A 12,451-nucleotide genomic window follows, 5' to 3' on the forward strand; every position below is an offset into this window, starting at 1 on the left:
GTACACTAGTTGGTGGTAAAACCAATAATTTCTCACCTTTAAAGTCCTCCTGTACCCATTCTTACCCTCACTGCAGTATGTATTACATTGCCCTTACGCTATCTTGCCTTCCAACTCTGATGTGCCCTCTTTGCGCAAAATAGTCAAAATTTTCAGCAAGTATCCTCATAGTTTCTCCCACGCTGTCTGTATTTTGTTAGAGCTCCCTCATTGTCCTTCTCATCCCTCCTTCAGTGTCTCTGCTGTGGTGCATGCAAAGCCCTCTGTAGTGCTTAAATTGCTGGTGGGCTACAACAGTTTTTATATGGGGCTGTTCCTAATTCTGAAACTAGGCTTTTCCTGTGTGTGCGCTGTCTTCTACCTTAAAAAAAAAGAAACCAAAGAAAAGCAGCCCCCAAAAGCTCTGGCTGTGTGTTTTATAATGTCAGTGGTACAGTGGATATTTGATCCCTCACTGGTGTCCTGTAGGCACTACGAGGTACTAGGGATTAGGTACCCTAAATGTTAGGGTCCTGGGCTCTACGGTTAACCCTGGAGTATTTCTGTACATTAGGCAGTATCTCACTATTTTAGCGTTAGGTCCAACTGGCTTTCAATTACTGTGATGGAATACAGGCTTAAATAAGAGCCTTGAGTAAACAAATGATGATCACTACTTATGGCTAGGTGGATCAAAAAGCAATGATTGAAGAGCTAAAATAACACATGGTCACACTGAAGAAATGCTGTTGTTTAACACTGTCACGTTTAGAGGATGAAAGATGTTGCATTTCCCTTTTGGTTTCAAACAGGGACAGTATCTGAGGTGTTAAGAATAATGGTTAACTTCTGCTCCAAAGTGCTGCATAGACAGGTTGTCAGTAAGGAGACTAAACTTATCATGAAGGCATGAATCCATGCCTCAATAAGATTAATAAGGTGTCTGTGATTAACTTTTTCATAAAATTTGGATTGAACTTTTACAATTGAAAAGTTGCACTAAAATTCAGCAGGGTAGGTTCAGGTGCCTATTTCAGCTAACGTACCACAGGAGCTGGATGTTCATCGGTCAGCGGTTCTGTATCAGCCGTGTTTTTATTTCAGCAGTAAGTCAGCACAAGTTAAACTGATGCAAACCAGAGCCATCCAAACCCAGCCTTTGGTTCCCAGTTACTTCCACGCAGCGGCATGCACAGCCAGGTCCTCTGTGGTGTGCTGGGGACTGCCACAGGTGGACACGTCGCTTTCTGTCTGGTGCTGGTATGCACGTCCGGAAAGATTCATTCAGCCCGATACTCCAACACTTTCACTGTCATGAAATGAACAATTCACCAGGCCGTCCTGTTTGCTTTCCTTGTTGTCTAAGCGTGTGCTGGCCATGCTGCCAGCGGAGGAACCCCGCCGAGGTCCCGGTGGCCCCGGGGCTCTGCACGCTCCCTGCACCGTGGGCCCCGGCGCGACGCCTGCCTGCCTGCCGGCACGGTGCGCTGCTTGGGAAGCGTGTCCCTGGGGAACGGGGCTAGTGCTTCCTGCGGTCCTGGGTTTAGAGTAGGAAATGCTGCGGCAGTGTACAAGCCTGAAGGTAGTATTTGAAAATTTAGGCACAAGATGATTTGTAAGCATTGCTGCTGTGTGGTGTATGTTGTTAGGCAGAGGTTAAATAAGGAAGGTTTCTTCTTTGGTTTTTATGTTTCTGCAGCTGCAGAATGCTACGCAGCTTGAAATCGCTGGCACTGGCACGGACAGTTGTGTAAAATCAGTCCAGAAGGACTCTGCTCTTTAGTGCTGTGCCATACATGCTGTGCTCTTGAAAACGAATAGCTATGGTGCAAGGTCTTCAAGAACTACAACTTGTTAAAAAAATTTCTGAGTATTTTGTGTAGAATTAATAGGCTCCTGTGAATGGTAAGGAGTAGAAAACGTTTAGAGTTTCTGTTCATAAATTTCATAAAAGTATTGAGGTTCATTAGCATAAAAACCATCTAAAAGGACCTTGTTAGCGTCCCGAAACAGCAGCGTTCTTTGAGTACGTACAGGTGAGCTTTGCAAAGGTGCTGTACTGCTCCACTAACAGTCCGAGCCTAATCGTGTGTATTCTTTGTATTATTTGCTATTTTCTCGCCTGTCCTTTTCCTTTAGGATGTCTGTAGCACTGCTGTCTCCCTTCAGGATGGCTTTGACAACATAATGGTAACCACTCTGAGACCATGAACTTCTCTTTATTTTTCCTTTCGCACAAACATGCATTTCTTTCAACACACAGGCTGCACACTTTGCTTTTGATGAGAATGATACGCTTTGGCACTCCTTTCACCTAGGTAGCGCAGTGGCTGCATGTGGGAAGGCTGTGAATACCCTTGCACACATCGAATATTTTTGTTTTCTTACAAATATTCCCAGTAACTGCATCCTTGATCAATTTTTTCCTCTTGGGTTCCTGGCGCGGGCCTGTTCCCGCCGTGGTGGGACGCAGTCGTGCCGCTCAGCTCAGGGCGAGCCCCCCGGCCCCGTGTCAGCTGTAGTTTCCAAAATGCTTCTTGTCCCACCTGAGCAGGACAGCGTACTGCCTGGCGGTCTGTTCCTGAGCTACGGCAGGACGTGCGGTTATTAGAATAACCGTGTTTTGTTACTTCCAAAGCAAGTGACAGCTAACACTTACTTACCTGTTAAATTATTAAGATTCATAGAATTCGGTTGTTTCTGGGCAAAAACAATGATGGCATGAAGTTTCATCCATAGTACCTGTGTTGGAAAGCTTTCCAGATATTCATTAGAAAAGTTAGTTTGCAGGACTTCCATCCTGTCTTAGGGAAACTGCAATGTTGTTAAAAGCACTAATTGGAAAGGCAAAGCAAAATGTGTTTTTAAAAAGGCTTTGCTGCTTTCCCCATTGTCCATATTTTATGTATGTGCAGTCATTCCTGTTATTACTGGTAGCATGTCAGAACGGTATAGATCACCATATTTGCGGTTAATTAGGCACACCTAGATATGCAGCAAGTATACAGCGAGGTCTCTCAAATCTATCATCATCATCTTATCTAAATAAGCGTTAGTGTTTCACTTCCTACTTCCGAAGTCAGATTTTGGTCAAAATCAGCCTGCAGTGCCATGGCTGCTACAGTCACCTTGGCCAGGCCCAGCACCACCTGGAAAAGAAAATTCCTTCCAAGTACACTGTGGTCACATACCCGAACAGGAAAAAGCAGTGAGTTTTGCTTCAATTTAAGGTGCAAGTAGAACAAAGAGAACGGTGGTTATTACTGTAACATTGCATCAGCACTGAATGAAAGTGGGGGTTTTTGTTTTGCTTTTTCGTTCGACATGCATGCACAGCTCTGGCTTGCGGCAGTTGGCTTGCATGTGTAGTTAACTCTTTACTAAATTATGGCTGGAGGGAGAAGTCCCTTTGAATTTAGCAACATCTGCTGCTGCTGCTCCGGAACGCAGAACTCTCTCTCACAACAGGGGAGCTTGCGCGGTGGCCGTGTGCCGCCGTGCAATAAATTGAGCTGTCCCCTACCTAAGGAACAGCTTTTTGCTGCCGTTTCGCGCGTGGGTTTGCATGTGGCGCTTGCCTGGCGTGGGCAGGGGTGCCTTCAGCGCCGGCGTGCTGCTCCGGGGTCAGCCTGCCGGCTCCGCTGCTTCCTGTGCGCTTGAACGGCGGGGGAAAGACCGGTGGCCAAAACTCACTCCTGGCTTTCCGCCCACCGTGTATTGCTGGGATCATGCAGCTGCTTATTTAGTATTTTCTTACAGAACTAGGGCCTAATCCAGTTGCCATTGATATAACTTGCCCTGACTTTGGAGGGACACTGTTCACACTGCATGGGCATGAGTGGACAAATTTTGCTCTCGGGCACACCAGGTTAGCTGTCACTGAGAGAAACAGGAGGATAACACACGGAGCACCGCTCTGCAGACCAGCTTCCACAGAGCCCACAAGTGGTTTGTATTACTGCGGGGAATAGCTTAAGGCACCAGTTTTTTTAGAAATCAGTCCTGGTTTTACCAGCTTTCCCCTTTGGGTGACTTCAAGTTACATCTTTACCTATCCTGCAGTTGGCACTTTAAGAAAAAGTTGCAGAAACAATTTGCTTGGAGAAATTATTGTTCTTTTTTTGTTTCTCTTCTTTTGCCTCTGTTTAAAAAAAGAAAAATCTTGACTACTTGAGTACCTTCCCCCTGTACTTGGCTGACATCTGTTTTATGTGCATCCCGTCTGCAAGATGTACGTTCTGTTCAGCGTTCCAGTTTCTCACCTATCAGGTGGTGGTTTCGAGAGCTCCCCATCTGATTTTGCCAATGTTTTTCCAGATAAATTTCATTTTGTCTGCACTTTTGTCAGGACTGATAGATGTTACTCTGTTCACACCTCCTGTACTCCCTAATTTGTTTCTCAGATTTTTCCATGAGATACTGGCTTGTTTTTAAAGCAAACCCTTAGCGTAGCTTCTGCCTCCTTAATGTAGCTGATGGTCGTAGAGCTCCCTCCTGTCTTGTCCGCACCTTTGTGACCCCTTGCGGGCGGTCCCAGAGGCTGGCACAGAGCCTAGCTAGGTCAGTCTTTGTTTTTAAAAGAAAGGAAGGTATGAAAAAGGAGCGTGTGCCGACCCTGTGGCACCCTGAGGTAGCTTTGCCCCTGGTTTGGCATCTTGTCCTTGACCTCTTCTGTCCAGTCCCCACCCACAGCACGGGGCGGATAATCCAGCCCGCTCACAGCCGTCCGTGCCCCGTGGGGCTGGAGCGCTTGAAGCTGGAACGCTTTCTGCCTGCCATGCTGCTTCCCTGAGCGAGTCCCCTTCACAGCAGGTAGCTCTGCTTGTTTTCCAGGTCTGTCAATGAGGATGCACATATTTTTCAGCCCAATCCAAAATGATAGCTGAACTGCGAGACTGCTGGTTTGCTTACAGCCTTGTTAACATTTGGTACAGTTACCGCTAACGGGACGGGAGCAGATAAAGGAGGAGAGTTCCAATGGTGCTTCAGTGTTTTATCCCATGTCCGATTTTCTTTTCCACCGGCTTGCCCTGATTGTAATGTTGCTGCTTGCAGTGTGTTATCAAAGTCACTTTTAGCCTTAAATTCATAATACATCTCTGTAAGGATATCCTGATTAAAATGGCAAAGGCTTTGTTGGAGGACTTGGATTTTTTGTTTTTGTGGTGGACTGGGCAGCTACAGGGAAGGAGCGTTACTGCTTCCAGCTCATGTCTGCCACTGAGCTTTTTTGAGTAGAATGGTTTTTAAAATGATTAAGTGCAGCTGTGCAGCATCATAATCGCACAGAAAATACACAGACTTGATTGTATCCTTGGCAAATTCTCATTTGCTAGTTTTCTGGCCCTGAAATTAAGTCTAGCATTTTTTTTTTTCTCTCTTTTCTGGTGCTTCAAAACATACTAACGCAGTTATAGTTGAAACCTTTAAATGATTTACCATTAATTGGGCATAAATATTGAGGCAATTTGAAACGAACAAACTAGGCTGCCTGCTGATTGCAAATACGGGCTGTGTTTCCAAGCTGTACTGCTTGGGAGCTGGAGATGCTTGCGTTACCCATTTATCACACTGGTACTTTGTAGCTCATCATAAAATCTGCTAATCAGCATTTTGCCTGCTTCATCTGGGGGAAAGCTAGTGATCAGGTAGCCTGAGAAAGATATCAACTGTGTATTTATGCTAGAGATTATCATTCACTCTAAGCTTCCTCTACAATTTAATGTACTGTCTTCAAGACAGCTAGAATTTTTTTTTCCTAATCTTTGCAAAGCCCCATTTTAAAGGGTGTGTGCAAGACCTCTGTTCAATAAATGGCTGTTTCTTCACTGCTGCCGTGTTACAGTAGTGTCAGAAATCAAACGAAAGTCAATTCTCCCATCTCCTTATGAGTAAATACTGTTCAGCAGTTTGGCACTGAGCAACAGGGCTGTCTTGAAGGAAATGATCAAGTCTCTCCATGACTTTTTAGGACACAACTTGGTGGGGTTTGTGTCCAGAACTGGACTTGCTCGGCGTGTGGAGACCGTGTCTGATGGGCGATGTCTTTCAGGGTCAGCCGATGGACCAAGCTGCTATTTTCACTCCGCAAGTTCGACCCCCGTCTCAGCTTCCACAGTACCCAGGGTTACAGCAAGCACAGGTACCGCGCTACTCCCATGGAGCATCTGCATAAAAATGCTTTTAAACAGAGCTCCTTTACCTCCCAGCCTGCTTTTCTGTGCCTGGGACACGCCGCGTGCGTGTGGCCTAGGGGAGCGGTGAGGCCTCCTTCTAGGATGCTCGCGGTCTCCACGTGCTGTAGCTCATAAACGTTTTTAACGCGGTTGCTTCCCAGTTTTTCCTAATGTTGTTGCTGGTAAAGGCAAGGATACTTCAGCGTTAAGCCTGAAATTTGGCCAATTTTTGGTGAGAGAGTGATACCAGTAGCTCTTTATTATGTCATGGTTGTTCTGGTACTTGGCTTTTGCGGGGAAGAACCAAAGAAAAGAGAGAGGTGGAGGTGCGGAGCGAAGCCCTGCTCCTGCCCAGTGCCTCTCGGGGAAGGGCGGCACGATGCCAGTTCCGTCCTGCTGCGCGTGATTGCGCTGCAGCTGCCGCGTTGAACCCGCAGACAGCAGCGGGGTGCGGCCAGCGTGGGGGGCTCGCGGGTCGGCGCGTGGGTACAGCACGGCGTCTCGCTGACTCGCCTCTGGTTGTCCAGGCTTTGGCTCTCTGATAAAGGCCATCCCTTTCTTTTATAGTTAAGCTCATTTAAATACGGGCACAGTGAAGTTACTCTTCTGTCCGTTCTCCCTGCAGAGCATTCCTCACGGCTACACGATGTACAGCACTCAGATGCCTTTGCAGCAGCAGCAGCCTGCTGGCGTAGTGCTTTCCCCCAGCTACAACCCCCGCGCCTACGCCGCGGCTCACTCCAGCCCCACGCTGATGGAGAGGCTGCGGCAGATGCAACAGCAGCCCAGCGGATATATTCAACAGCAGGCTGCTGCGTACATCCAGCCTTTGACAGGCACTCAGAGGTGAGCCGCCGCACTCCTCATCGCTGGTAACGTTGCAATAATTTAATGGCAACTTTGTTGAGAGACCTAAACTTTATTTAAAATAAAGTATATTAATCAAAATGATGCTAACACTGGGTCTAATTAGCAATAAATATGCCTTTCTCTCCAATTTCCCTGTTTTTTCCCTCATTTAAGTTTTATTTTAAGTTGGTCTTGGCATATGTTGGAGCCCAGTTGTCCTGCGTGTTTGTAGAACGTAAAAATTAATTTAAAGACGGCTGTTGGTTCCCATTTCACTACTCACACAGATATGATACCCATAGTATGCAAACACCTGTGTGGTATTAAACAATAAATATTCCAGGTTTACCCAAAGAGTCTGTGGTCAAGAAAACACAAGACCAACTTGGTAGTTTAACTAGCAACAAACAAATGAATTTTGCTTAAGCCTGAATAGACTAAATTGTCTTCACTTTGGAAGTACAGCTGAGTTGGAATGCCTACCAGAAACAGGAAAAATTCATTGGTAAAGAAACGCAATGAAACAGAAAGGAGATGAAGCAGGAAAGAAGTCTGTAAAAAGGAGTGTTACAGAGTAAGCAGAGTGGAAAACTGGAGTTTCCATTGACTGTCTTGGATCAGATTTTTTTCCTAACAGTCTAGCATAGTCTAACTAACAGTCCAACTCTGCTCTTAACTGAATCAGAAGTTTTGCCACTTTTAATTTCCACTTCAAACAGACATGTTCAGTAGAGTGACTCCCCAAAACCACAGGCTTAAATTAAAAAGAGGCGGCGGGGGAAAGCAGTCAGACTGTGCAAGGCCTGCCTCCGCACGCGCTGTCCAGCCGTAGCTGTGATGGAGTATCTGCGCGGCGCAGCGCTCGCCCCGTGGGCGGTGGCGCATTCGTTGAACAGCAGAGAGTACGCAGGTGTCGGTCATCACGAGGCGGTCTGGCCCGTCAGCAGAGCTTCAGTCCTCTCTCGCTGATCCCACGTAGTTTATCCTGGAGTACATCTGATGAGCTCTGTTACCAAGTAGAGAATTCTTCTTTCTCTGCTTCAGCTCTAATTTGATCCCCAAACTAAAATCTCTTTTAGATGCTAAGTTTGGGTGTACTTAAATGACTTGCTCATCAATCGCTTGTTGTAAGCAGAAAATGAGTCATGTATGTAGCTATGCAATTCTCTCTCAGCTCTTGGTATTTTTAATGAAATCAGTGTTTCTGGAATTGTGAACATTACCAGGTATTCTACAATAATCGCTGGATCATTCTTTTAAATTCTTGCAAGCCTGGATATCTTAAGAGTATGCTCAATTTTGGGTATGCTTGCACCTCTTCAAAAAGTTTGACCTTGACTTGGCTGACAGCCTTGGACGAAAACCTACAGAATGCCTTGCGTTAGGAATAAAGCTGCTAATCTGAATTGCTTTGTCTTTACTGAGCTTTAAACAGCTAATCTAAATTACGGGCTAGCTCACATGCTTGCCCCATGTATATCTGCTTTGGCAACATTAATTACTCCCATAATATCCTAAGAAAGTATTTCTTGCTTGGTGTGTGTTTTCAGTATTTCAGAAAGTAAGAAGTCTTTATAATCAGTTTTAAATTCATGGTACTATGACTATGAGATGTTTTGGTCGGGAGAATGTTTTAGCGCTTATGTGGAATTCTTGCTTGTAATGTAGAAACTCATCACTTTTCCTAATACAGCAAGAATTGAATGCTTGGATCTGTTCTTCCTGTTCAGAGGAACGTGTTAGTACCTACATCAGGTATGGGGCAATAGTATGGTGTGGCTTCTATTATGGAATATTTTTCCAAGCACTCATATTTGGAAATATATTCTTCCTGTAAAACGTAACGTCTTTTAAACCTATGGAAGTCTAATGTCGCAGCTTATAGCTGAGTACTCCTAGACTACCTTGTGCTCTGTCTATACATGGAGTATAATCTGTTGGGTTTTTTCCCCAACCAGATTGAGCCATCAGCCTTTGCAGCCAAATTCGCTGGTTGGAGGGGGACTGGACAGCGCAGCGACCGCAGGTCCTCATCCGACCCTGAGCTCCGTACAGCTGCCCCCGGAGCCAGCGAGACAGAGACAGCAGCAGATGCGACCGCAGAGACTCTTCCAGGTGAGGGACCCGGCTGCACGAGAGGCCAGGGATATGTCAGCGCAGGAAGGGAGCGTAAACATCACTGTATCAGCTGGTGGCGTTACATACTCGTTTGCACGTGTATTCAAGTCTAAAGCAGCAGAGCCTGGTGCTATAAACCCACACTGCTTTTACTCAAGTGCACGTTTGGGATTTCCAAAAGAGAGCTGTGGATATACGTGTACAATTCAGTACTTTCATTTTTCAAGATTGTAGAATGCCTCTGGAGAAGGTGAACTTGAGAACAGCCCAGCTGAATGTGCTGAGACAAAAGCAGTGCTTGTGCTCTCCCCTGTCTGGCATTGTAATATATACCGGAATTAAATCGAAGGGCCTGCTGCCTGCCTGGCCTATTTCCTGTATTCTGATTCAATGATGTATTTTTAATTTGGAGGTAAATACCAGTTTATCAGCTAAATATGTAGGGCTTGGCACAGGGCAAGTAAATTACATTAAAAATCCTTCCCGTGGCCCTTTGATGTTGGAATTATTTTCATGTTTTCATTTTAACGCAATAGCTATCTGTACCAGTGCTTGTCGAACAATAATATATTTTATCTAAATATTTTGATGTTGTAGTAAACTAAATATGCCAGCCTTTGAGTATTGTTCTGTCTATTAACAATGCTCCTTGGCTGCCTTGGTGTGGCTGACGGTGAAAGTGGAGAGCTGTTGAGGCTCATCTCCCAAACGGGGCCTTCAGTACTGGTGCTGGGAGCGCGCCCGTGCTGGGCGTCAGCCGTGAGAAGCCACATCGCTCAGCTCCGAGTCGTTCCCCGAGGCAGTCTGCGTGTCGTGTCACTTACAGTCATAGAATCGTTTAGGTTGGAAAAGACCTTTGAGGTCATCCACTTGTTTCAATGCCGGTCTCCTTTCAGTTGCAGCAGCAGCAGCAGGGGCAGCAGCCGGCGCTTGGTCTCCAGCCCGTGCAACCGCAGCAGCCTTTGGTAAGCAGACTCCCGGATATTTCGGGCAGGCGGGAGGGTAGCGACAGGGCGGGTTTTGTCACTTACGGAGGTGGGCAGCGTGGCAGTCTGGAGAGAGGGTTTGCGTAAGCTTCCCCGCATCGCCGTCTGCCTGCCGGTGCTGACCCCGCGGTGCCTGCAGCGCCGTACCTCCACCGCTCCGAATGCCGGTGCCGTGCCCGGTGCCGGCGGCGCCAGGCTCGTTTTGCCCGCGCCCTGGGCTGCCACAGGTTGCACTACCTGCTGGTGCATCCAGGGAGCTCCCGGCTGGCTCTGAGCGTGGGTGGAGGGAGATGGCATCTGTCCACAGAAGACCACGTAAATGCGTCCATCTTGCCAAAACGTGGCAAGAGGTGGGTTACGCACGCGCTGAGGTGTCCCCGGAGGTGGCCTCGCCTGGTGGGGACATGCGCGGCTCTGGACGCGGGCCGTGGCAAGGAGGGCTTGCGCGCTGCCCCGCTCAGCCGGTGCGGGTTTGCTGGTCCAAAATGCTTCTCCTAGGACCGGAGTACCCGCTGCCTCCTGCACTTCCATCGTTCAGTCGCCAGTTTAGTCAAAACTGATACCAAAGCTGGGCCAACGATGACACATCGTTTTGGCTGAAAAAGGATTTGCACGCGTGTGTAGGAAAAGTTCAACTGCTCCATTTCAACGTATCTTTTTGAAATTACACTTAGCAGTATTGATTTAAAACTAATGGTTAATATCCCAAACAGTACAAATAACCACCCATAGCAGTTCTTTTGAGAATTACTGGGGAATATAGTTACAAAACGGGTACCGGTGCTTTTCTAATTCTGTACATCTCTTTTCCATCACCAGTAAAATAAGACTGCCCAGACTAACTGCCTTAAATCTCTTTATGTGAATTCAAAGGGGGGAAAAAATTAGATGCTTTAAAGTCATCCTCAGTCTTACTCTCAGTGCAGCACAACTAAATCACTGTTTTGAAAATCTGATAGGGAACCAAGTGCTCTAAGCCCCACTGAAAGTCAGGGATCTTTTTTCCTGGGGGTCTAAAGATGCCCTGTAGAGCCCCAAAGCAGCAAGCTAAGGTAAATTAACACCTTGCTGCTGCAGGAATGATTTTTCCTGTTTATGCTTGCTGTGCTATGTGTTTTTTATAAGTGTTATCCTAATTAATATATCATAGTAATAATGAATAGCCCTTGCTCGCTTTAAAAACTTGATGAGAAATCTGTAGTTGCTGCTGATGCATAGAAATTGGTGGATTTTTCTGTCTTTGTAATATTTTGAGGCCAAAGCAGGGTAACGCACACAATTGAGGCTACTTGTGGAACTAGTTTCTGCTGCAACACTAGGAAAAGCATTCACTTGGAAACGCAAGGTGCTGATGGTTGGCAGGTCTCCACCTTGCCGTGCTTGTGCTGCGTTCGCGTGAGCATCCGCGCTCCCTCCGCTCCCTCTGGCGTCGGCCGCAGCCGCTGGCAGCTCCACCGCGACCAAACTCCGCTCCCTGCCTTAAGTCAGGTCGCAGGTGACTTAGTGACGTCAGGCCTTTGGTTTTTAGGTCGTACTGCTAACCTGCTGGGGCAAAAATGGCTTTTATTGTTTGAAGATCCTTTTAAATGAAATCTTTAGTCATAAAACAGTGCTGCATGAAGACAGCTGTACGAACAAAATCGGTTTTGAGACATTCCTTTATGCTGAATTGCAGCCTTTTATAGCTTAATGTATGGCTTTACCAAATAACTACCAAGTAATTTTTATGAATGTGCCCACTGAATTTACAATGTCATTATGCTTGTTTGCTGTATTTGGGCATTTTTTCAGACATATTTAAGGTAGTTGAGGATAATTAGAAAAGGTTTGCTATAGAAAAATGGAGAAAATAATTGCCATCCGGCGAGTTTAAAAGCATTCATCAACGTGATCCGATAGAGAAACTCGGAGGCGGCCTGTAAGTGCAAGAGTAAGGAGAAGTGAAAGGTGTTTATCTGATAGCTGTTGAAGGATCATTTTCATCCATTTTTGAGTTTTTCTTAATAGCGTTTATGTCTTCACCAAGCTGCATGTGAAGGACTGTCACAGCGACGGAGCACCTGCCTGGCTGCAGGCTCCTCCTCCGCACTTAGCACAGCAGAAAGCTTTCTGTGAGTTGGTTTCGTGTCCCCGAGAAACCCTGGTGTGGTTAATGCTTTTGACTAACCTCAGCACTTACTAAGGACTGTTAGCCAGAAGATTACATAATGTATTTTCAACGAAGGATTTGGTTTCAGAAAGGGAAAAGATGCTGAAGTCTTGTAAAACACTGAAACTCCCTTCAGTAAGCAAAAGGCTTCACTGAAACAAAGCATGGGCGTTTTCTGTAGCGCATGTGATGTT

The 12,451-nt window shown here is 46.3% G+C and overlaps 1 protein-coding gene across 2 annotated transcripts in view; it reads left to right on the forward strand.

The window, feature by feature from the left end:
* The window catches only part of MED12L (mediator complex subunit 12L), a 157,309-nt gene that overhangs the window by 142,662 nt on the left and 2,196 nt on the right, over nucleotides 1–12,451 (forward strand). For both annotated transcript variants that reach the window (XM_075715976.1, XM_075715977.1), the window contains 4 exons: nucleotides 6,032–6,121; nucleotides 6,781–7,001; nucleotides 8,963–9,173; nucleotides 10,031–10,087. In XM_075715976.1, coding sequence (XP_075572091.1) covers nucleotides 6,032–6,121; nucleotides 6,781–7,001; nucleotides 8,963–9,173; nucleotides 10,031–10,087 — 579 coding nt within the window. The remainder of the gene's footprint in view (nucleotides 1–6,031; nucleotides 6,122–6,780; nucleotides 7,002–8,962; nucleotides 9,174–10,030; nucleotides 10,088–12,451) is intronic.

This window comes from Pelecanus crispus, chromosome 9, assembly GCF_030463565.1.
Source record: "Pelecanus crispus isolate bPelCri1 chromosome 9, bPelCri1.pri, whole genome shotgun sequence".
NCBI lineage: Eukaryota > Metazoa > Chordata > Aves > Pelecaniformes > Pelecanidae > Pelecanus > Pelecanus crispus.